The sequence below is a fragment of the Chaetodon trifascialis genome, chromosome 1 (genome assembly GCF_039877785.1).
Source record: "Chaetodon trifascialis isolate fChaTrf1 chromosome 1, fChaTrf1.hap1, whole genome shotgun sequence".
NCBI classification, from domain to species: Eukaryota; Metazoa; Chordata; class Actinopteri; order Chaetodontiformes; family Chaetodontidae; genus Chaetodon; species Chaetodon trifascialis.
This window is the reverse complement of record NC_092056.1, coordinates 23,764,400-23,789,007: the sequence shown is the minus strand read 5'-3', so window position 1 is coordinate 23,789,007 and position 24,608 is coordinate 23,764,400. Positions and strand designations below refer to the sequence as shown.

At 43.6% G+C, this 24,608-nt stretch overlaps 2 protein-coding genes across 6 annotated transcripts in view; both read right to left on the bottom strand.

Annotated features, from left to right (window-relative positions):
* Positions 1–1,208: 1,208 nt before the first annotated feature.
* Positions 1,209–12,639, bottom strand: LOC139331433 (retinoblastoma-like protein 2). The gene is made up of 13 exons (XM_070962903.1): positions 12,367–12,639; positions 7,377–7,499; positions 7,006–7,109; positions 6,629–6,732; positions 6,330–6,467; positions 5,999–6,163; positions 5,702–5,771; positions 5,498–5,607; positions 4,930–5,106; positions 3,508–3,579; positions 2,763–3,300; positions 2,467–2,631; positions 1,209–2,302 (listed from the first exon to the last, which is right to left on the bottom strand). Exons 2-11 carry the CDS (start codon positions 7,448–7,450, stop codon positions 3,220–3,222), a joined length of 1,095 nt encoding a protein of 364 aa, XP_070819004.1. The 5' UTR covers positions 7,451–7,499; positions 12,367–12,639; the 3' UTR covers positions 1,209–2,302; positions 2,467–2,631; positions 2,763–3,219.
* Positions 12,640–13,129: 490 nt separating this feature from the next.
* The window catches only part of chd9 (chromodomain helicase DNA binding protein 9), a 72,932-nt gene continuing 61,453 nt past the window's right edge, over positions 13,130–24,608 (bottom strand). For 3 of the 5 annotated variants that reach the window (XM_070970662.1, XM_070970670.1, XM_070970685.1), the window contains 14 exons: positions 24,260–24,377; positions 24,054–24,111; positions 23,912–23,960; positions 23,452–23,698; positions 23,108–23,313; positions 21,623–22,495; positions 21,176–21,345; positions 20,483–20,713; positions 19,307–19,484; positions 18,895–19,043; positions 18,524–18,754; positions 17,751–17,900; positions 17,327–17,431; positions 13,130–17,213 (listed from right to left, as the gene is read on the bottom strand). In XM_070970662.1, coding sequence (XP_070826763.1) covers positions 16,227–17,213; positions 17,327–17,431; positions 17,751–17,900; positions 18,524–18,754; positions 18,895–19,043; positions 19,307–19,484; positions 20,483–20,713; positions 21,176–21,345; positions 21,623–22,495; positions 23,108–23,313; positions 23,452–23,698; positions 23,912–23,960; positions 24,054–24,111; positions 24,260–24,377 — 3,752 coding nt within the window. In that variant the 3' untranslated portion in view covers positions 13,130–16,226. Of the gene's footprint in view, positions 17,214–17,326; positions 17,432–17,750; positions 17,901–18,523; positions 18,755–18,894; positions 19,044–19,306; positions 19,651–19,694; positions 20,714–21,175; positions 21,346–21,622; positions 22,496–23,107; positions 23,314–23,451; positions 23,699–23,911; positions 23,961–24,053; positions 24,112–24,259; positions 24,378–24,608 lie in introns of those variants that run through there. The other 2 variants (XM_070970678.1, XR_011602476.1) reach the window with 2 other exon arrangements.

Sequence of the window (24,608 nt, the reverse complement as noted above, 5' to 3'; positions counted from 1 at the left end):
TGTTGTGGGCTCAGGTGTCTTTGTTCTCCATGGTAACCTGTTCTTCCTTCCTGTTGAGTTTGGGCAGTTGACTGTGTGTTGGTTTCATTTTACGAGCCTTTGTCTGCAGGCCGCACTGCCATTTGGGAATTACCTCCTAAGCAACATCGGTTGAGAATTAACTCAGTGGCGTGCCAACACATGGTTACTGATAAACACTGAGGGGGATTGTATATCAATGATAGGGCAGCCATGGTTGCAAAGTTGGTGGGAGTTTCTGCTTTCGTTCAGTCAATCTGTATTTACAGGTCTGCTGGATCTGAGGATACAGTAAAGGACAAACTGAAACTGCATCATTAGTTTGGTAGATGCACAGCTTTTTCATGAAGCTGGAGTGTGAGGCTGACAAATGAAAAAGATGACGTTTAAACACAGGATTACACTATGCATCATGTTAGTGAGTCCCTTGCTGTTTGGTTGCTTGGTACAGTAGTGCTGCTCTGCCAAGTAAAACAGGTTTCCTGGTTGCTTCTCATTAGCTTTCTAAAAATGGAGAACAACAGACTGAGGGCAGAACATTGAGTGGAAAATAGTTTCCTCAGATTTGAGAAAATACATATTAATAGAAAGTGAAAATTCAACAGAATCCAAAGAGTTTTTGCTGTTAATGTTTCTGATAATTTCACCATAGAATGATTTAATGAATATGAATGTTATAGAGACACTAATATGAGACATGTGTCAAATAAATGTATGTTCATTATTACATTTATCTTTCTATGTATTAGAGTTTATAGTGGCACTAAGAACAGCTTTTAAACTTGGACTACCGCCTCTCAGCTGTCTCCCTCTACCAACCAGTCAGGTTTTACATCCATGTCTGTCCAGATTCATATAAGCAGTGAAGACTTTTTGTGTGACATCCCTTCATCAATTTATCATTCTGACTGACAATGAATTCTTGAGTTATGGCCTAAAATGTGTTTGCAGGGTCACAGTGACCCTTGACCTTTGATCTCAAAATCTGCAAAATCCACATCTCATTTGTACAAGTTGAATCCTGGACCATGATTGGTTTCCAAACTCGTTGTGATGTCACAGAATGCTGCTCCCACGGACACATCGAGACTCTGTCCCTTCAGCAGGCCAATGTGAAAACAGCCAACATACATCATTCTGCAGGGTGAAGTCAAACATCCAAATGAAGTAACAACAAGAGAAACACTTTTCTGAGTGGAAGAGTCTTTAATAAAATTCCTTGGCCATGATGTAAAGGTTACAATCAGCAGCGGCTGGAGCTGATGATGTGAAAGCATTATTATTCTGAGTTTTCACTCTCTAACCTGTCTACATACTTCAAGTACCGTTGAATAAAGTTTCTTGCTGCAGTAAATTTGCACTTTGCCTTCATTTCCGTTAAGAAGAATCATGTTTCATCTTGAATATATTGAACAATTCTAAGAGATAAGCTGAAAAAGCATCATTACGGGATAAAAAAGAGGAAAAAAACACATTAAAAATTGCTTTAGAGTGGCTTACACTGAACACTCCATGCCCCTTACTGAATCAGAATGTAGTCAATTACAATCAAGTATTCATGAAGGCCAAGGACACTGGTGAAGCTTGACATTTACTCACCCCTGTGGGTGCTGTAAGGAGCACAAAAGCTTGTCCCACTATTTTAGCTGCCCTTCAGTCGGTACAGCGACATCCTCTCTCAGTCTAACATTTACTCATCCAAGCAAAGTCAAAGAACCTTGCAGCCATGTCCCTCTTCAGCTTCATACAACATCATGTGCTTCCACCGGGGAGCTGCCCTGGATGATGGCAGTCTTCCACCAGTGGCCACTGACCGGAGAGCCAAGTGCTTTATACAAGGACAGTAGGTGTCAGAAACAGTGCAGAGCAAAAGAACAAAAAGGCATCGCTTGGACAGCAGACGGCATGAGCTGACAAAGAGTTTGGCCCAAATGAATTCATACGTGTTACCTGCAAAGGAAGACAAAGCTGCCCTGCGCCTCCCTCTCTAACAACATGACAGTGTCTGGAAACAGGAGCAGAGGGAGCCGGCGTGCTCCTCTGCGCTCTAGTGCAGGTTAGGCTTTGGAACTGGAGATGCTTGGTCCTGGTCCCTTCTTGTCACACGATCATTCACCACATTCCTTAGTCGCCTCTGCCAGGCTGACTGACCATCCAAATGAAGCCTCTTCGCTGAAGGACGCCCCTCTCCCTCCCCCTCCTCTTCTCTATCCAGGGACACCGCATAGCATCGCCTATGGGGTGACTGGCCCGTTCTGATCATGTTATTGATCTCACGCAGACGCTGATGGAAACAGGAGGGATATGTGGAGCAACAATTAACTGTGAAATCAACAAGTCAGCTCTGGTGAAAATTGTTTACTGCTAATCTACATGTTACATAAGTTAAATAATATAATTTGAAGATGACAGTTCACTGAAAGGGTTTCCAGCATTCTGTCCACAGACCTCTGGGGGGCTTGAGTTAAAGTAGTAGCAGAGCCCGGGAGTGCGGGGGGGAGTGCTTTCTGTGTTGTAGGGTGAAATGTAGATGGAGTGAGTGCTGGACAGCCTGTGTCTGCGCGGAGATGCTTTCCACTGCCGGGGGTACGGAGACAAGGGAGGCGTGTCCCCCTACACAAGAGTGACACAGCACATGCCAGAAAACCCCATTATGACAAACAAAGGGAGAACAGTTTATTATGGTATTTTACTGTTTTACATGGCCATAAATTTGCATTTCAGACTTAAAATGGTTCACTTACTCCAGAGGTTGGCACAAACTGCTTGGCAAAGTGCTGCATCTTTGTGGTGTAGACCTGGTTGTAAAAGTAGATAAGATTGCCCCTCTCCTCCTGACAGGGGCCTGGATAATGTGTCGATGGTGTGTCAGGGGTCAGAATACCATCGCTGTTACCTATAATCAACAATGTAATAAACGGACGCTTCTCATGGTGAGAGAAAACAGCCTCCACGTACATTACTGATATAATGCAGGCAATATGCTGTGACTTATTGTGGTACCTTGATATGGGCATTACTAGAACGCAGCTCTCAGTTGGTGTGTTGTTCAGGCTAACAGGATGCGTGTATGTCATTGTAACAGCATGGTCAAAACACACCTAATCTATTATTAAATGAGCACGGCTTTAATGAATTTGGGCAAAATCAAATAAATACATTATCCTGCAGATGAGAGAGTGTATGTTAACATACTTTCTTTTAAATAAAATGTTTCTTACTGTTGTGTTCAGTGAGAGAATATTTTGTGTCTCTTCCAGAAATCAGCACATTTTTACAGACCTGAGAACAGAAAAGAGTGTGTGTTCGTAACGACTGAACTCATTTAGCCACAACACATACGACACATCCTCAAATACACTTTGAATATGTTAATCACTCTTAATCAATTTGATGACAAGTTCACAAATGTTTGATTTATCTAAATTTTTCAGCAAATCAGTTTAAATCATAGCAGGAAGCTAAAAAAACAAAACAAAACCAACTTACACTTCGGCTGGCAAGAGGCTGAGACCTGTAGCACTTCATTATGTGTTTGAAGGGTATCTCCCCATTGGTGATCTGTGACAGCAATGCACACTCCACAAGTTAACAGAGTGATTATGTATTTAGGCATTTCTAAGCAAAAGTGTCACATTTGAATCCATCCTCCATCACAGTCGGTGGGTGGGGAGTAGTGTTGTTTTTGGCGGCCTGTTTTAATTTTAGTCTTAGTCTAGTCTTTGTGTCAAGCTGTCATTTTAGTTTTTATTAGTCTTAGTCACAGTCATACTCTTTTTAATCTAGACAAGTGTCAGCTGACTAAAAGTCTGAGCATTTTAGTCTTATTTTAGTCCGTGACTATTTTCATCTAGTCTTAGTCGACAAAAACTGATGACATTTTAGTCCAGTTTTAGTCAATGAAAATTGTACATTAGTCTCTTTTTAGTAATGCAATTCTATTTAACCCAGTCAATTTCAGTCAGATTTTCTTTTAGCCAAACCTATTTCACAATTCAAACAAGGTTGTCTTATTATTATATTATTGTTACCTTATAGACTCAAGAATACATCCATTCCAGACACGAAGACGCTCTGATTTGAATTTAAAACATATTTATTTTACCAACCAAAGCCGGCTGGCCGGCCGTCGGTCCCGTTCTCTGTGTCAGTTGTCTGTCATTAACGCTAACCTACCGCAGCTTCTAAATAATGCCACGAGTGGGGATTGAGGAAGTGACGTCGCCTGCGACTGCGACTGCGCAGTGCGACCTGATGCAGAAGCTGCTGAAGTGAGACGCAGGAAATAGAAATACTGAAAAATAATAGAGACAACGTGACTAAATGAGATGAAATAACGTTGTAACATTTTGTCTCGTCTCGTTTTAGTCAACGAAAATGAGAGAGATTTTAGCAGTTTTTATTTTGTAAACCACATTTAGTCTCATTTTTATTCGTCAACAATATTGCAATATATATTTAATTATAGTTATCGTCACATGACCAGCATTTACACTGCGTCTCATCTCGTTTTCGTCACGTGATAAAGGTTCGTTGATGCCGATATTTAGTCATCATTTATGCTGACGAAAGCAACACGTTTGTAGACTGAGACTCTCATGAGATGCCCTTTAATACCTACTAATTAAATACGTTTAAAGATACAAAGTTGTTTGTCCTGCTCACTGAGCACTGACGCTGTCTGCCTATGCTGGAAAAATATCTTAAAATGTATTTTCACATGGTAAATATTGTGGAGGAGACACTGACTGCATCAGCCCAACAGTCAGACAGATTTAAAAGTGTGAAATCGAAAACCAGGTTTATCTTTAAACACTTGCTCAGCTCTTTTTCTCACTTCTTCTTCCCCACACACGCCAACAAATGACCATTAAACGCTCTGAGACTTCTCTCAGACATATCAAAACCCACCTTAGCCATGATGTAGATGGCACACAGGAGCAGCTGGTCCAGGTGACGCTCCACCATGAGGTCAGTGCAGTGGACCAGAGAGTACTCAAAGCAGGTCCAGATCTTCAACCTCAGCTCATCAGAGATGTGCAGTGTGGAGCACAGCTCCCTCAGACGCTTGCCCATCAAGCTGTAGACCTAACGCGAAGACAAAACATGACCACACTAAACATACAACTCCATATGTTCCCCAGAGAAATGATGATGTGGAATATATACATCTGAAATTACATGATATTCCATATGTGAGAGGAGCAAGGTGAAAAGTAGGGAAAGATTCCAGTTGAGACTCAACGAGTACATAAACAACAGAGGTGTGGTGCTGAATCAATTTCTTATGTCAGCCAGGGCCACTTTATGTAAACAACATACAGTAAACACTCAAAATAATTGTGTTTGACTCTGTTGTGGAGGCTCCGTCTAAGTGAAATGGTGATTGTGACGATAACTGTTATCTGGGGCCACAGAATAGAATATCATCTTATACAACAGCAGAGTGTTGTGGTGCGGTGCTGACTGATAGACTGACCTTCCGAGCAAACAGATGGAGGGAGTTGCTTCTCCGAGGCCTGTTTACAGCTGACGGGGAACGCCGTTGGCCGGTGCTGCCGGGCAGCTCAGCCCCCAGACTGAGGCCTGCTGTTAAACGCAGAACAGACCAGTCAGTCCACAATAAGAACAGTTTGCCACAAGGAGTGCATCAGATTCAATGTAATCAGTACAGTGTTGGTACCTCCTGGTAGGTGTCCGTCAGGTTGAACATCTGCTCTCTTTGGATCTTCAAGCTGCGCAGGACGCATCACCTGCATAAGACACAAAGCCCTCATTAAAGCTCCGCGTGTGTGAAGAAGAACTGTCGTGCTTTTGATGTTTTGATCATTCGGTCAGTAGTAAGAAACATTTTAATCACATTTGTAATTTTGTTTTTCTCATAAATTGTCACCAGCGTCACCTTGGAAGGAACCTGAGCATTAAATCTTGGCTAACTCCTGCTGCCAGGTGAAGAGTTTTAGTGTGTTTTATTGCCAACCTGCTGGCAGGTAGGCAGATGGCCCTCATTGGCTCGGATTTCTTCCCACAGCGGTGAGTTACTGCTCCAGGACAAGCTCTCCAGAACTTTCTCTTCCACTTGTGCGAGGTGTGTGACCACAACCCGAGGCAGCCCCACATCAGCCCGCAACACCAGCTCAATCACCTGGCAGAGGGCGGGAAAACAAGATGGAGGACGGCCATTATTTTATGTACTTATTCTAGTCATGTATGTAGCTGTGAAACGCAGCTGTCTCTTAATATTTAATTGCAAACTTCTCTAACAGTTGGAGTCAACACAGATTTGATTGTTAACAAGCTTGAAAACACACCTTCCAGAAGTGGTATGGTGCCAGTTTGAGGATGTGAAGGAGCAGAGGGAAGTCACACGGTAGAGGGTTTGAGAATACGGTAATCTCAAGACAACAGGCCACCAGACAGCACTGGAAAACATCACTCTCCAAGATGCCCTGCGACAAACACACACATATCACAAGCACCAGCGCTTTACTTCACAACAGAAACGCCAAAAAACATTAACAGAGACCACAAATTCTGTTCAGAGACTGTTCATGTAGTTGTTCATCAGACAGCAGTTCCAGTCATGGCCACAGGAGGGCAGTCCACTCACTGAGATGTCACTGATGCCCAGCCTGCTCCTCTCTTCACTGGTGTGGCTCTCCAGGATCCTGTAATACCAGATCTCAGCTTCACAGCAGCACTTTGCAGCCAACTCTGTAGAGAATATCACGTGGATTATATGTGACACGTATCAACAGCAAGGGCTTCATTCCAGAAAACGATACCTGTCATTAAAAAACAGCCAGCGCTGTAATCGTGAAGGGATTTACAGTAATGTGCTGTAAGGGAGCAGACAGATACTGAACAAAGGTAACAAACAGTGTTTCTTGAAATTCGAGCGAGAGCCTTCGTCAGGCATTCATCCCCGACCCTGAAGTCACATCCCCTCATCCCACTGTTTGAGGATCACTGAATATGTTGGTATACCCGTGCTCTCACTTCCTGCGTTGTCCCTGTAGTGCTGCAGAAATGTGTGCAGCATTCTTCTCAGTCTGGCTTTAATCGCCTCGGTTGGATCTCTGGAGCAGGCCCTGAATCAGAGGAATCATAGCAGTTAGCATAGTGTAAATGAGTGGGAGTGGTTGGTTGAGAAGTAAACAAAAGGCCACGCAAGGTTTTTAAGAGCCATCACTGCAACTAAAAACAGCTCTCCTAAAGAACTGAAAGCGCGTACAGAACGCTTCTCCACTAAAGATCGCGTTTACACGCAGTGAAACAACCATTTGTCTCAATGTACAAGGTTCCACACAAACCAAATGGCCACTGTGTGAGCAATGCCGCCAAACTGTGGGGCTAACCTGAACATCGCGATCAGGCGGTCACTGGGACCAAACCTCGGCTTTCCCAGGTTTCCCTGATGCTCGGTTGCCATGGTGACCTCCACACTCACACGAGATGAGATTCGGAGGAGGAATGGGCACCTGAACAAGGAAAAGAACATGAGGGACAATGCAGGCACATAAAACCTCGCAGTGCAGTACAACCAGTAAGCAGATGAAGTGAATCAACCACTAAATACAAAGTGTAAAAATGGTAAAATGTGTCAAATTTTCACCGTTTGTTTTTTAAAGAGAACAGGATTAGAGGTTTAATGGACTAGAGCTTCTCTGCATATGTGACTGAGGTTAGTAACAGGCTGACGTTAGCAGCGTGTTAGCTAGTGTTATATAATGTAGTTTTCAATATGGTGACCAGGCGTTAGGTAGATTAGACACAGCCGGGCGCCAGTCAAATGTGATTACAGGCCAGGTGTTGATTTTATCACAGCAGTTTGCCTCATTCCTAATTATAATGCATTATTTTCACATAATCAAGTTAATTGCTCAAAGTTTTTCTCAAAGTTTTTGATTGTTTTACAGCCAAGGGTTAGTTCATAGCACAATTAATAATCAGAGGGGGTTTGTAAACGTTTCATTTGAATATGCTTCATTCCATTATGACACGAGTGGCTCTTTATCAGGCCACTGCAGAGCTCGATGACGAGCTGATCATTTGAACCAGGTGTGGTGGAGGAGGGAAACATCTAAAACATGCAGGTCAGGGGGGCCCGGGGACCGGAACTGAGAAACATGAAATGAAAGGAAGTGAGGAGATGGATCCTATTTGAAGACTGAGGGCAAATAAACAAATGTGCAAAAGTCATTTCTTCATCAAAGGTCATATGCTGGGTGCTTCTCCTTGCCTCTCCTGTAGGCTTTAATGGAACCGGCAGTGAGCAGAGCATTCGACAAGGGGAATATTTTAAAAACAGTGACGAGAATAACTAAAGAAGCCTCACAGCCTGCCACGACAGCACAGGTTCAGACAAAAAGATCACTTCAGGCTTAACTGACTGTTCTTTGTCAGCGTCTACTGAAGGACTTTTTGTGCCGGGTTATGTGACCACAGAGGGCGTGATTCACCTCCAACACTTCGCTTCAACTTGTTTTGCGTCAATGTTGTAGGTCTAGTGACACCTCCCTTCTATGTACCTCAACCTTTATCCGTGTGTTTGTTCCCCTCCTCTGTCCAGCCTTAATGGAGACTTTGTTCCTCTAATTATTACCACATGTGCTGTTTATCATTCTGGGTTACTGTCCTCACTGAGTCAGACAGTCCTCAGTCTACAGGGATGTGTGTGAGAGAGAGAGACAGAGAAGGATCCTCGAGCTGAGGCTGAATGATACTGAAAAGGACTGAACTGAGATGTCTCTTCATCAGGCGGGTGTCTTGTAAGTCCATGCAGGGTGGCCACCACGTGAGCAGGAAGGAAATCAAATCAAAGACGCGTATTGACCGTATTAGGGTGTTCTCTGTCTGCTTCCTGTTTCATGTTGTGGGTTCACTCTCCTCGTGCTCTCCGTGTGTTTTCCTGCCTGTTTTCTGCGTCACCTGTGTTTCATTAGTTCATTGGCCTATTGTGTGTTCAGCCCATGCGTTTTCCCTCTTTCAGCTGTCATTATCTGGAAAAGGTGAGATGCGCCACGGATAATTCCTCTTTTTGTTTGAGCAGGACCATGGATATTAAGCATACGCTGAGGGCCATAACCTCCTTTGAAAAAACAATTAACGATGAGCCCTGGCTGTTGGAAGTCACAGGCAGAGTGATCATCTTAGAAAGACCTCGCTTGCCATTCTGGATTCCTCCAGTGGCTCCCTTGCCGGGTTAACATGGAGCCTGCTAGCCGCCCGCCTGTCACTCTTTCTGAGTGTATTACCCTCCAGTCTGCATCTGTGCTGCCGTGGTGGTCAGTTCCTCTGCTGCAGTGGTCTCCTGTGGCTGTGCTTCAGCCGCCTTCTGTTTCTCTGGCTCCACCTGCTCATCTGCCAGCAGCGAGGGGGGCCTGCATCTACTAAGTGGCACATTGTCGTTTCATGTTCATTTTTTTACATCCTGTGTGCGCGTGAAAACCAGCGTATGCACCCTTTTTATTTGTGGGCTCCGTTTAAACATGTCTGTTAGTGACACTTTCCCTTACGAAAAAGAAGTATACTTCAAGTTCATGTTATTAAGTATACTTAAGTAAAGCTTCAGTATATTTTTTACAAGTATACTTTATGCAGCAAGTATACTAATATCAATGTACTAGTAGTATACTTCTAAGTGTACTTTTTCAATACTTGGGACTAAATTGGAACAATTTCAGTTTATTAAAAGTATACTTTAAGAGAGGTAAACCGTGAGTAGACAAGTAGTTTACATTTAAGGTTTATTTGGTACTGCAAGTATACTACAAGTAAACTTACAGGTATATTCTTAGTTTACTTGTTATATACCTCTAGCACACTTTTTAGTTTATAAAAGTATACTATAGGTATAGTGCTAGTTTACTACTTATCTACTTCCACCTCACTATTTTTTTTTTTTTTGGGGGGGGGGCACTTTTTTTGCCTTTATTGTGACAGAGACAGCTGAAGACATGACAGGAAAGAGGGCAGTGAGAGGGGACGACACGCAGCAAATGAGCTGCAGGTGGGAGTCGCACTGGTAGCCTCAGTGCATGGGGCACACGTCTTACAAACTGAGCTATGAGGGCAACCCTCCAGACCACTTTATAGTCTATGAAAGGACAGTTTTAAGTATACTTCAAGTCTAAACTTAGTAAAATTTCAGTAAGCTACTAGTTTAATAGTTTTTAGTTTTTTATACTGCAAGTATACTTTAAAGTTTTCTTTAAGTGAAGTTAACATCATACTTAAAGTTTACTATTAAATTACTTCAAAATATACTACTAGATTCCTATTTAGGTATACTTAATATGTAATGGCTCATAATAGCAGCCAGTCTGTCACAATACTGAGACCTTGGAAGAAATGTCAATGTTTTTCTCAAATAAAATCAGTTTATCTGTTTCTGTGTGGGTTAATCACACTGCATAAAAGATGAAGTTCAGTTCCACCCATGTACTACTTACTCTAAGCTATTCCACCCCAAAGCTGATTTGTTACTGCAAATGTACTTGTGGAATATGTAAGTTCATGAGATAGTATGTAAAACATACTGCAGTGTACTTCAAAGAAGCCAATATAAATGGGAAAACATTTTAATAGGCTACTATCAAAAGAATAAGCACAAATGCAATGCAAATATACTTGAACATTATTACACTTTTCCTAAGTATATCTCGATCAAAAGTTCAAGTACAAGTATAAGCCAAATATACTTAGACCTCTCTGTATACTTTTCAGTATAAGCCAAGTATACTTAAGAATAACTTTAAGTATATCTCTGATAAGTACATCAAAAGTAAACTGAAAGTATACTGTCTTATTTTTAGTTTAAAAGAAGTATACTAAAAGTATACTTAAATAAACTTCTTTTTTGTATGGGTTGACAGGTGACTTATGCTGGGATCAGGTCTCTTTCAGTCAGATAACTGGTGGAAGCACACATACTGTAGTTGTAGATTAAAATCTTAGCGACACACTGAAACACACTGGGTTAAAAACTGACCCAGTGAGGGCTCTTATGGTTTTGGGAATTTAATGTTGAAAGATGACTCTCCTCGTGTGTTTTGTTCTGTTTGTCTTTGGGTTTCTGTCACCTGTGTTTCATTAGTTAATTGCCCTCTTGTGTGTTCGGTCCATGTGTTTTCTCTCTCTCAGCTGCCAGGTCACATGCCTTTGTTGCTTGTGTTCCTTGTCAGTGATTCCTGTCTGTGTTCCTTGTGATATACTGGTTTGTTCTTAGTTTTGTTTTTGTATTTCTCCTCTCCTCTTGGATTTTGCCTCAGTCTGCTCCTTTAGTTTTCGTTGCCCATCTGTTTTGTTGGAGTGGAATCAGCTTTAAGTTATCAAAGCTTGTTTTATGCTTCTTCAAACTGCCTGTCTGGTGTCTTCATTTGGATTTTCTTCTGAACCGCCAACTTTAGTCACTCACTTATTCTCAGACACAACGCTTCAAATACTGAATTCAGTACAGTAAATGATATGTAACATATGTTATTTCATCTTCAGCTCCACTTCCACGGCCGCAGATGTGAGACCAGATATTTCACTGTACCCACTCTGAACACCTACAACTAATACAGATTAACTTGAAAGCATCAGCATTCACAAAGCTATACGAATCAAAGAAATCTTTGCTTATCCTCCTTTGACAAAAGATGGGTTAATATGCCATACATTGCTGTGACTCCCAGAAATCTGAAGTCATTTAACAGCAGAGAAAAATGACAAACTTAATTAAAATCTGCACAAAGACATAGTTCGAGTTTAGTTTACAGTATAACCTGGAAGGAGCTCACATGTTGTTTTCATGTTTTATTATCTACATAAAACAAAATGCCCCTGCAGTACATGAAAAGAAACCGCTTTTCACATCATGACATCCAAAACTGCACATTTGTTTGGTGTCAATAATACTCAGTAATAAAACAGGAACTGACTCACACGCTCAAGAAATGTAGAATCTGCTGCCAGTTCAGATGGGTTACACCCATTTCCTGTTTCCTCCTGACTGGCCTTCACTGGCAGACACTCCATCATTAAAGGCTTTACTTTCACTTTAAGACACGTGCTTATCACTTAAATGTCCCTTCAGCTAACAATGAAATAATGACTGTGATTATCAGAAATGTTATTGTTCAGTGCATTGTGGCCTGGCTGCAGTGGAGCTATGAGTGAGTGAGTGAGTGAGTGTGGAGGGCCAGTGTGAGCTGCAGCGTTTGGTTGTGATAAACCCTGCGGAGGAGGATGATGGTTAATCTGTCAGCTGATTTCTCGTGCAATCTGTCAGACACGTCATGTAAATTGATATCTTGACTTGACAAGAAAGGTAAAGTCACAAACCGGCTCAAAGTCACTTACCAGTGTCGGTGCCTCTAGAGAGAGTTTCTGGTGAGTTAAAGTGCCAGATGGAGCGTCTGCTCATCTAAGAATCCCCCTGTATGTCTCTCACGTCCGGCTGGTAGCGGCGGAGCGGTGCGGCATGGCTCAGAGGAGTCCACATGCTGCTCTGCACACTGAGGAAGTTCAGATCATCGGCCCCTCTCAGCAGCAGACAAGTCCCAACTTGTCATCTGAGTCTGGTTGCCATGATAAGCACTGAGCAGCCGCGCTGTGCAAGTCACTGACACGGACAACTGAGCGCCACCAAGCGGAGGAATGGGGGACCTCCAGTAGAGTGCAAGGCTTTAACACATGTTCAACAATGGCACGGTTTATGATAGCTTAACAGCTTTTTTAAGAATGCTTTTGATGGACCTTTCTTTCAGCAGGAATATATTTTGAATTATATCTCTAAATACAATTAAGATTTGGAAACATATGGTCCACTTTTTTAACTTTTATGCAGCACTTGTGCATTAAAGCTGCATTGTAACAGCTGTAATAAGCAGAGAGAACCCTCTCCTGCTCCTTTCTCCTGCTTGCATGCTGAATATGGAGGTTATGTTAGTAACCACCACATTCTGATTTGTAACTATGAAAAATGAAACGAGTAGAGTTTACTTTCTGAGGAAGAGGAGCTGGAGCGGAGCAGTAAGAAAGTGCACACACGTAAAATGAGCAGACCGAGTTCTTGAATAAGGCCCGCGCAGAAAACAACAGGCAAAGGCACACGTCATTTGATAGTCAGAAGAATATGTTTAATAAAAATAATTAAACCTCAATTTCCTCTATAGAACTTCATAGAAAGTAATCCAATAAATTACAAATGACTTTAAGACGCGTTTTCCTGCACTACATAAAGAATTATTTCGACTACACAGACCACAACTTGCAAATATTACAACTGTCCAATGAAAAAAAAGGAAAAAAAAAAAGAAAGACAAAAACTGACCAGGGTGACATTTAGGATATTATCAAGCTTGAAATAAAAATACAGAACCAATGATGCTAGTTTTGTCATCTCAGTGATTTCACATATGAAACTGAAAGAAAACCTCCCTGTACAGCAGTAGTGTGTTTTGTCATTCCTCTTGCATAAAGGTCATGTTTACTTGTGTCTGTGTTTAGCGCAGATTCAACGCTGCTTCCCTAAGACTAGCAGTGCTTTGGGAGTCCTTGTACAGTACAACCTAGAGGAAAAAAAAAATCTGAGAAGAAAAGCAAAATGAAAGCAGAAAGTCCAATCTTATGTCTACCATTTTTTCCATTTGCATCCTAAAGAGACTCAGCACAGTCATCAATCCATCAACCCATCACCATGGGGCAACAAAAAGGAGCAAAAGTCGTTAGATCAATCACCTACAGCAGAAGTAGCAATGGCTGGGTGTTTGCATAAGGGCACTACAAATTTAAAGAGAGCAGAGGTGCAGATTACAAAATGACAGTGGCATGTGTAAGTTCATTGCTCAGACATAGAAAAATACTGTACTGTTAGTCATAAGATTAAAAAAAAATGCAATTGCATTGCAAGCAAAACCCATGACGAGGTCTACATATATATCTATATATAGATATATATATATAGGTATATATATATGGCATACAAGAAAACCACTTTAAAGCAACATTAGAAATCAGACGTGTCTTCAGCGGCTGGGCTGTTCATGGTTTCACCCACTGGAGAACGATGCTACAGCAATACTTCAGAACTTAACAGACTGAGTTAATTCAGTGGGTTTTCCTACACAGGAGGGAGATGCTCGGCCATCCCCAGTCCAAACTGAAACCTCATGTTCGCATATCTAACAGTCCACTGTGTAACAGCAGTCCTAGAGCAAGCACTGTTGTGCAAGAGAAAATTACAAAAGGTACTTCGGCTTGAGTGAACTCCAGTGTTTGTGTGTGTCCTGGTTACAGCTGAACATGAACATGTGCAGGGATGATGGACAAAAACGCACGAGCACGGACTCTGAGCAGTCTGTCAGACAGAAGCTGAATGAGAGCGTGAGGTACAGGATAAGGGCACTTCTACATCTAGCTGAAGCTCCATTCATCAGCGACACAGAGGCGAGGACGAGGTGAAACACACACAGCCAACCTGCAAACCCTCAGCAACACAAGCTGTTATTATTGGGCCTTTCCTGAAGCTGGCCCGACTGGCACCGTTAAAGTCGATATCCAGTGAAAGACGCTGACAATTACTACAATCTTAGCCAGGATTTGAACTATTTTGTGCTTGTGCCAAGTGTGCCTGTAAGACTTTGGTACACAGGTGGGTCATGCAACACAGACCAAAACTCCAATGAGACGTGTTTAAAGGTCAATAACACTTGTAATGTGTTTCTTATGAGTTACAGCTGTCAAGGCCCCCCCCCCCCCCCCCCCCCCGCCCACTTCAAGACACATCATTCATGCTGGAAAGTTATGGAAAGAGTAGATACACCAGGTGAGACGAGCACTGCAGTCAAACAAGCCACACAGTGGAAGATCTCAGTCAAAAAAATAAAATAAAAATGGCCTCTGACATACACACATTCCAGCAGAGACGAGGACATCACGTACATGTAAGCCAAGAAACACATGAACATCTGCACAGTGAAGCCAATCCATTTAGCACAATTGAGGTAAGATGCAGTAAAAATATACCGGGGTCGTAGTAATAATATCCATGTCATCAAGGATCCTGAATTCTTCCTCGACACAGAGAACTCTGTCAGACCTCAAAGGGTCAAAGGGCAGTTTTTGGCACACAGTAAAAGGTTGTTTTCTGTCCCCACAGCTCAAAGAGTTTATTAGACACTGTAGTCAAAACCACCTGACATGCAAGTGAGCGTGCGTGTGTGTGTTTGTGTGTGTGTGTGTATGCCTGCTGTGAGAAGCTAAAGTGCGCCTTGGACATGTTGTGACATGTTGGTAAGGTGGTGAGAAAATGAGGATTTTCTAAAATTAGATATCCACGTGGAAAACCAAACCTTTAAACAGAAGAAATCACAGCAGACAATCTGATTCTGATCCACCTTGAAGGATTTAAGCTTATGTTTTTGATTGGAAAAAAAATAATACTACAGATTTCCCCCAATTTGAGGCCACGTTTAAGAGGAAACTGTTCCCAACAAGGTACGCGTACAAATGCAGAGGTGAACTTCTCAGCGTGACGTGAAGGGAGGTGACAGGTAAGTGAGGCTGCGTGAGTTGTGCACAGAGGTGGAACATGGCAGACAGAGAATCTACAGCTTCAGTGACATTCATTAGCTGCCCAAGTTATTGCTGACATATCCAACGTATGATCTGCAAAGCATAAGTGTCAACAAACCTGTAAAAGTACTGACTATTTACAAGAGAAACCAAAGTGTTTGTCAAGTGTCGTTCTCCCAACCCCCAACAATCAAAATATATTAGTACGGCTCAACGAGCGTGTTGATGTAGTTTCACTTTTTTAATAAAATTAAATCCTGACATAATTACAATAATGCCTTTTTTTGTTGCAAATGTACATAATTGTGTGGTACAAGTTGACAGAATTCAGAAATCTACTAAAGTCTGACATGCAAAATGTCTCAAAACAAGACTGTACCTTGTTAACAAAGACTGAAATTTCATTTCAGTTCCTTTTAAGTCAGTTTTTCCTGTTTTTTTTTGTTTTGTTTTGTTTTTTTATTAAGGTTTTTGTCGTCTTTATTACACAACATTTTAGTTAGTTCTTATATTTACATGTAAAGAAATCGCAACATAAGTGCTGGAAAATCCATATATATGTGAATATATGTATACATTTCTAGGTGATACATAAATAAATTTATATATATATATATATATATATATATATATATATATTAGAATCAGTCCTCATCACTGGAGTCTGAATCATCAGATGAAGAAGAAGAGCTCCCAGACTCTGATGAAGATGACTCTGCTTTTCCCGAACCTTCAGGACCACTGTTTTCTTTTTGTTCTGCTGACTCTTCCTCTTCTTCCTCCTCTTCCTCTTCGTCCAAAGCCTCCTCTAACTCCTCATCATCCTCCTCTCCATCCTTCTCTGCCACTGGCTGCTCCGTCTCCTGTGCCGATGACTTGGAGACGGCAGGTGGAGGAGGAAGGGTGGGGTCACTGTTTGAGCTCTGCGGCTGTGTGGCAGACACAGGAAGGTTAAGGCCTGGAGTGAGAAGCATCCCTGGGTAAAGCATACTGGAGAGTAACAAGGGGTTAAGAGACAGTGGGTGACTGGAGGCTGCAGATGCAGCTGAAGCACTTTGTGGGGCGGTGGCAGAGGAAGTGGAGCTGGGGGTGGAGGAAGGAGTCGTGTTTGAGCCCTCTGTCCTTTCTCCTTTGGTGTCTGAGGTGTGAGGTGGGGCTATAGATGCAGACGGCTCTCCTGCTACACCGCTGGCACTTCCCTTTGCCTTCTCCTCAGAGCTTCCTGTGCCCTCCTGAGCAGGCTTCCCGAGCAAGCTGCTCATGCCGAGCAGGTTTGGCAATCCAGCCATACCAGACAGCATCATGGGAAACATAGCAGCTAAGTTACTTGCAGCCAGGTTGCTAGTGTCGGACGGCAGCCCCATCAGGCCTGCCGTGAGCTGCAGGGACTGTAAGCTCTGGAGGTTTTGCTGGAAGGCCTGCAGGCTGGTCAGGTCCATTCCAGAGAGGAGGCCGTTGGCCAGCAGGGGGTTCAGACCCAGGGCAGAGGCCGCTGGGTTGGGTGCCGCTGCTGCTGCCGCTGCCGCCGCCTTGGCCAGGGGATTCTTAGGGCGACGTCCACGCCGGCTCACCTCCTCAGGAACGATGGGTCCCGTCAGGATCCTATCAAACATGCTCTCTGGCAGGTAACCCTGGAAGACAGATGCAGGGTTCGATGCGATTCAAAATAGCCTTTCCTGGAGAAACACAGCTCCAGTGAAAGTTTGATCTGTGGTTTAACTTGGTTAACTTGGTGGTGACTCACCGACTGCTTGACAACATCAGCCCATTCAGGTGGGACTCCGTACTCGGGGTTCTCCTGAAGGAACCGGCACAGATCCTTCAGAGGAGGAGCGAAGGCTCCACCAACCTACAAGACAGACCACAGGCAACGGGAGCCCGTGTGCACAACAGACAAATTACATGCCTTAAATTTAGGAAAAATGCAGTCCTCTCAGGCATATGAATGGTACTCTGTCAACTGGACTGACAATAATAAAAAAGTAGTTGTGCCATATTTTCATTATAGTGGACAATGTGAAAGTTACAGCAAGGAATCTGATAAAAATGGTCATTAAGTCATAGTATGGGCCATTAACAGCATCATTTCTGGAGATGATAATGACAACATTTTTTTTTTGTCTTATGAAGTGTTTGATGAAACCTTTGTACACCACACACAAACACACCTTGCGTGCATTTCTCCTGTTGATGATCTGGACCCGTTCCTCTCCTGTCAGGCTGTTCACATCGATCTTGTTGGGGTTCCTGCAACGATGCCTCTTCTGCTTGGGCCGCCCGTCCTGGAAGTGGAACTGCATTTGCATCTTATTTACGCCCTGGACAGGAAACAGAAACATTTCACGTGGAAGGAAATGTCAATTGTCATAGAAGTTTACTTTTTGCGTGTACTGCATCATCAAACTGTGACCCTGTGGATGTATTTCTTTGCCAGCCTTTTTCTGTACCTGCGTTCTCTATTAATATTAATTCCAGAAATATTACTATCTACAGCTCTCAGCTACAGTAATTGATCCCTGGGATTTACCTTTAACACAACCATAAAAAAAATTAACTATTAACTGTCTTGTAACAGAAGGGCGGGGAACCTCTGGACTCTGGCCAGTACACAGCCTGCAGGACCACAAAGTTATTCATAAATATAAAAAAAACTATTACTTTTTCAGCAAAGAAGAAAATAACAGTTCAGTACCATGTCCTCTGAGTGGTCCTTGAATGCAATGCAGACATATTGGTTGAGGAATGGTGGTTGATAAATAATTCAGTATGGCCAGGGGAACCTGGTGTGTGCCATGGAGTGAGTATGGCCTTCAAAGGATGTTATAAAAATTGAAAAGGCTCTTGATAGTAAAAAGGTTCCCCACTCCTGCTCTAACATTACCGAAATATTATGCACAGAACAAGATGATTGGGGGAGGATTGAACAAAAAAATGGGCTCACAGGGATAAAGGCTCCTGTGTCTGCCACAAAGCCAGGGTGCTCCTTTAGCCACTGTTCTAGATCTTTCCTCTTGGGGGCGTCGTCCCCAGCAAGCCGGGTGCCATCTTTAAGGTTGATGACGGGGACCCTGCTCTCAGTGTCCGTGGGGACCTGATTGGAACTCTGGCTGTAGCCCAGCATGGGGGCCACAGTCATGCCCACCTGGCCAATACCACCCCACCCTGGAGGCACCTGGTGTTACATGAGCACAAAAGATTACACTTTATTGACATCACTGCTCATCACATGCAGCACACCTGTATATGGCATACACTGATGAATGTACATGTTGAAACATCAAATTAAAAATTGAAGCTGTCCCTTTGAGGTACCTGATCAGGCACAGCAGGGACTCTACTCCTGTTCATGAAGAGCAGGTCCATCCCCTCCACGTTCTTCCTCCTTCCCCTCCGCTTCTTCATCACTGGCTGGCCGTCCAATACTCCATTCGACCTCATCTGACCAGTAAGATCTGAAGGCACTGCAGAAGAACTCACTTGTTAACTCTGAAATATTGTTCACTACTACTAATTCAAACATTTAGACCTTTAGCTTTTTAGAATTTTCACCTCAAGCTACTGTCCTGTATTTTCTGAAAAACCAGCTGGGCCAAACAGACTCAAAGAAATCAGAACTATACTCTGCTGCCATCTAATGGTAATAAAGGGAAACAGGACTGCCTTGTCTCAATGCATTCTGCATGCACAGGTCTTCAGGTATTTGCTGTATTTTAAATAAACACACCGGTCTGGAAGCTGCACTGAGGCTTGGTGATGTCAGCCAGGCCTGTGTCCGAGGCGCTCTGCAGCTCGTGAAGCCGGGCTAGGTACTGCTGCTGGGCCTGAGGACCCTCCTCTGGCTCCAGGGGCCTCTTCAGAGGTAGACCTTGTTTCTGGAAGGTCAATTTCAGACCTCCCTCTTGCTGCACACACAGACAAAAAAAAGGTGTTAGAATCGTTACGGGACATGTACAGTCACAGGGAAAACAAAGAGTTATAAACAAGGAGAAGCTTTTCCTTAAATTCTTATTTCTTGTCATACTGTTCATTCCACATGGGGCCGTTCTCTCTCTCTCTCTCTCTCTCTCTCTCTCTCTCTCTCTCTCTCTCTCTGTCTCTGTCTTTCTATCCACTGATTTGAGGATTCTAAAATTAATACGTCTGATGTTATTTTCATATCTCTAATCCTTTATCCTTGTAGGTATTTGAATTTATGTCATCTCACTTCTAATAATTTTTTACAATAGGAGAAAATATCTCTCAGGTATATTCTTGTTAGTAGTACTGGCACACATGGACACACAGTGGGTAGTGGCAAAGAGGGCAGAAGGTAAAGTCTAGTCATAGTTTGGAGTGTAGTGGGAAGCCATGCCAAAGAGGTAGCTGCTGTTAGCATTTAAAAACCTAATAGGTAACAAGCAGCAGGTGTTTGAGGGTCTGTGATGGTAAAAAAAAAGCTACTATTTGGGAAATATCAAAAAGCAACACAAAAGCAAGGAATACATGGATGCAAGTATGACGCCTGCTGAGTTAATAGCCTGCCTCAAAGCATATTAGAGAACACCCACAGCCGAGGTCTCCATTTCAATCTGATTATAAGCAAGACCCCTTCAGTATAGAGAGGTTTCAAACTGAACCTTATTATATTCTCATGACTGAGTGATTTGTGCTCATGTAATCACAGCCTCTGAGCCCAATTCAAATTGAGTGTGTGGGAAAAGAGAGGAAGGCTGCTATTAAATTAATCTCTCCTCCTGCCAGGCAGTCAAAACCACTAATCATACCCACAGGAGAGAAGAAAGAAAACCAGAGAAACATGCTGAACACGGCAGCTAGCACCAGTAATGGCAGCAGAAGTGGTAGGGTCCTAGGATTAGGGCGAAGCAGAGGGAGGAGGGGAATAAGGGAGAAATGAACATACATCGTTGAGTTTTACTGAGAACTCCTTGTTTTCTGGAACATGCTTGGTCACCTTTGACCCCTGTGGTGAGGCAGAGGGGTCCTCGCACAGGCTGTTGGCGTTGTCCAGCAGCTTGGTGGTGTAGAAGGAGGCCACTGCACCTCCAGGTTCATAGACCCGACGTGTTCCAGGCCACTTGCCCTTTAGCACCGCCTGGCAGATGCTGTCCAGGCGGTTGATGATCACACGATCCTAAATAAAGAAGCAGCACAGACGATCAACACACTCAAACTCCTGCAACAGTTGGACTTCCTTGTTCTTAGTTTTCATACTGACATGTTTTCACATCTATCTATAAAACTCATCAACAGAGACAAACAGGTGTTACATTTTAATATCAAATATATTCCTCTTAGCTCAATGCTCCCTTTGAACACCTACAGGAACAATGCAGTTAATCAGCCATATTTGGTTTGAAATAGCTTCAGTCTGGTTTACACTATGAAGTGGAAGCGTACACGGACAGCTGTGGACACCAGATGAATATTAGACACATACACGTACGCCCCCTGATGGTGAAATTTATGTCATGAGGACCCTCACTGACTCACAGACACAGAGAGTATAATACAGGCTTTTGGGTTTGGATGCCTCGTAAGCCATGCAGTGTTATTATATCACTAACTGTACTTGCACACATGCACAATAGTTCACCTTTGGCCAGTAGGATGCAGCGAGCATGTACCCTCCTCCCTGGAAAGGATGTGAGGAACTGCTAGTGATCCCATTCTCAGCGACATGGGTGTCTTGAGTTTCATCCTGTGTGGTGCTCAGAGACGCCACGCTGTCCTCATCAAAGCCCTTTACACTTGTTACTGCAGGCACTAAGAATGTGACAGGACACAGAGAGAGACATTAGAAACACACCTTAATCGTTCCAGTCTGCACACTTCTCAGATACGTTTTCATGTCATCGTCTATTTTTAACCACTGTCCCCCAGAGCAAATGGGCCAAAGAGCAGCAGAAAAACCAGAAAACCAAAGACTAATTCAGAAATTACACTTAATGTAAACAATCCAGCTGGTTAGTAATTCAGTGAAATATGTATTTGGTCCATAGAAAAAATACTAAATATCACAGTTTTTGTTAAAGTTACTCACCTTTCTTCTTCCCTTCCTCTCGCTCACTATCGCTGTCATCAGAAGAAGATGAGGAGGACGACGATGATGACGACGAGCCAGAAGAGCAGGATGATGAAGAGGAGGAGGAGCTGGACCCAGAATGTGATGAAGAAGAAGAGGATGATGAAGAAGAGGAAGAAGAGCGCGAAGAAGAGCTTGAGGAGGAGCCATCCGAGTCTGACTCTGAGCCACGCTTAGCCTCCCTGCGGCCCCTCTTGCTGGCCTTCTTGGGTTTCCTCTCAGAGGAGTTGGGTGTGAGAGGTTTGGTTCGTGCCGCCACCATCTGCTTCTCACTGTCCCTCGTCTCAGTAACAGGCTTCTCCTCCAGACCTGTGGGAGTAGCTGGTGCTCGAGGAGGGCTCCAACTCTCATGCTTCTCTCTGGCCTCCTCCCCCTCTGAGGCTGGTTCCACTTTGGGTACAACCGCACAGGGCTCTGTGTCTCTCTGGGCGGGTGGAGGTAGCGGCGAGCCTGTCAACACTGAGCTGGTGGCCTGGCACTGAGGGTTTAGAAGCGGGGTGGATGTACGTGATTGCTGCTGTGCAGTTTTTGTTTGGCTGTAGTTGCGCTGGGCAGCCATGAAGCTGAGCTCGGGGTCCCTCAGAATGTGGTAATCTGTGCGGCTGACGCCGTGCTTGGCGGCTCCAATTAGCAGGTCACGGTCATGGGTACCAGCTTCCCACCAGACGGGTAAGTCAGAGCTCATTTGGCACAGCGACAGGCGTTCATAGAGTAACGAATGGCAAAGGACTTGTTCCCTCACCTGGCGAAGCAACTCTACCCTGTACAGTGTACGAGACGCTCGCTCCTCTGTGATGGGCTGGATGTTGAGAGACGGGTCCACCGAAGAATCTGGAACAAAGACAAAGAAGCAGGTGTGAAAGGAAGTACATGAGAGGAAATATAGGCTGCTCTACATGTACAATCCAAAGACCTGTTTGTGCCTGGAGTTTAAACATCTGTGTTTATCTTTCCACAAATGATTAACCTTATCAGCCCCTCTACCTCAGTATTGCTGAGCCAGCTTGTTTAACAAGGAGCTACCAACCAGAATAAAACTGTTCACAGTCAGGAATGAAGCCAGTACAAAATGCAGTACTTGAAGCTATGTTAGTAACATCATCTTGAGCCTACATAAGTATCAACAGGTAATACATCCTTATACGACCCATTCCAGCAGACACCAGCTACTGCTGAGCACAAGCATGACACAACATCCCAACTTAACTAACAAGCCTCACTTCTTGTTGTAATCACAGGGTGTAGCAGAGAAACAAACTCTCTGTGGGTGACAGCTCAAAGTCAAAAGCAAAGCCTCTTCACTTCAGGCGTGCATAAATAAAGACTGACAGTTTGTCTGTGTGTGTGTGTGTGTGTGTGTGTGTGTGTGTGTGTGTGTGTGTGTGTGTGTGTGTGTGTGTGTGTGTGTGTGTGTGTGTGTTAATAAGCATGTGGACTTCTGACCTCCCTCTTTGGGTGGAAGGCGACACACCCTTCGGCACATAGCAGTGAAAGCACACAGGTATTTCTGCAGGCTCTCGTCAGTCTTCTTGTGCAGCCGAGCCATGGCCCTGAACTTGGTCCAGTCGAACCGGCCGAGGTTTGGGTCAAAAACTACGCCAAAAGTGGAGACCACGCGGTAGAAGTCAGCCTCTTCTCGCCTGGTCCACCTGAGGAAAGTGAAAAATGGACACTGTAGGAACAATCTTCATGCACAATAGTCTCTGTTACAATAACATACTCTTGATCGACTCCACAAAGGTCCATTTTGTTTTGCAACCACACATTGATCTGCTCTGTGTTCTGACCTTTGTTGGCGTTCAATCTTAGCAGCCATCTTGGGGTTGAGGGTATCGTTGAGTGTGGGGGGCAGCGGGCAGAGTGGAGCTGACAGTATCATGGTCTGCTGGGACTGAGACTGAGTCTGGTGGATTTGGAGGATCTGCCGGCTCTTGGTGAAGCGCTGAGAAGCCGTGATGAGACGCCTCAGCCTGGCTGTCAGCACTGAGGGTGAGGGCCAGTAGATGTTTTCACCTTCTGTCAGCGGAACTGCATCTGGATCAGAGTCATATACAGAACAGAGTGTCATTATTTCCATTTTTGTTTGTTTGCTTTTCATAAAATAATAGGAACCATGTTGTGCATGAGTCTTTTTCATCCTCACTTCAAATTTCACAACTTCTCTAGATTACTCCTGCCTGTGGGAAGCCTGGATTTATAATCAGTGTAATGCTAATCAGCTGTGGATTACAAGCATCTAATACCCACCTCCAGTGTTGTCAGTGACAACCAAGTCTCCGGGGGAAGAGGCGTCATCCTGCATAACAAAACAGTGTGTATTAATGGCAGGACAAAGCCTATGATGCTTTATCAGAGGACCAACTTGGGCCTTTGATTCATGTGACCTTACCTCCATATCGTCCTTCAGCAGCGCTGGAGCGGGCTTGTACTCTGGATCATCTACATCCCTGCACACATAGATAAGGTTTGCGTGATTTTTGCAGTTCATAACCTAACTGACACAATTTTAACAAATATTTAAACTTAAGCTAAGCAAGTTAAAACAAAGTCCACATAATGTTTTTCATGCTCAGGGCTTGTGTGTGATGGACCCACCCATCCATGAAATCATTGCCTCTCTGCTCGGCAGCGATGGCCTTCTCATCTGGTCGGCCAACGCGCTCTATGAAGCACAGGGTAGGGTCTGCGCGAATAGTGTTGTACTTCTCATAACCTGAGAGTGCAAGGAGGACAAGCAAATAGCAAAGTCAGCAAAGGATAATGCATGGAAACTCTTAGATAGGGACCTGCCAATATACACAAGCTGGATGGTTTCCCACAATCACCTGGTATCAAATGGAAAACACAAAACACTAAAATAGGGAAGCCAAAATCATCAGTTAAACATGTTTTACTTGTTAAAAGAAGAACTAGAAGAACTTTAAACACAGGACTGTTACACAAT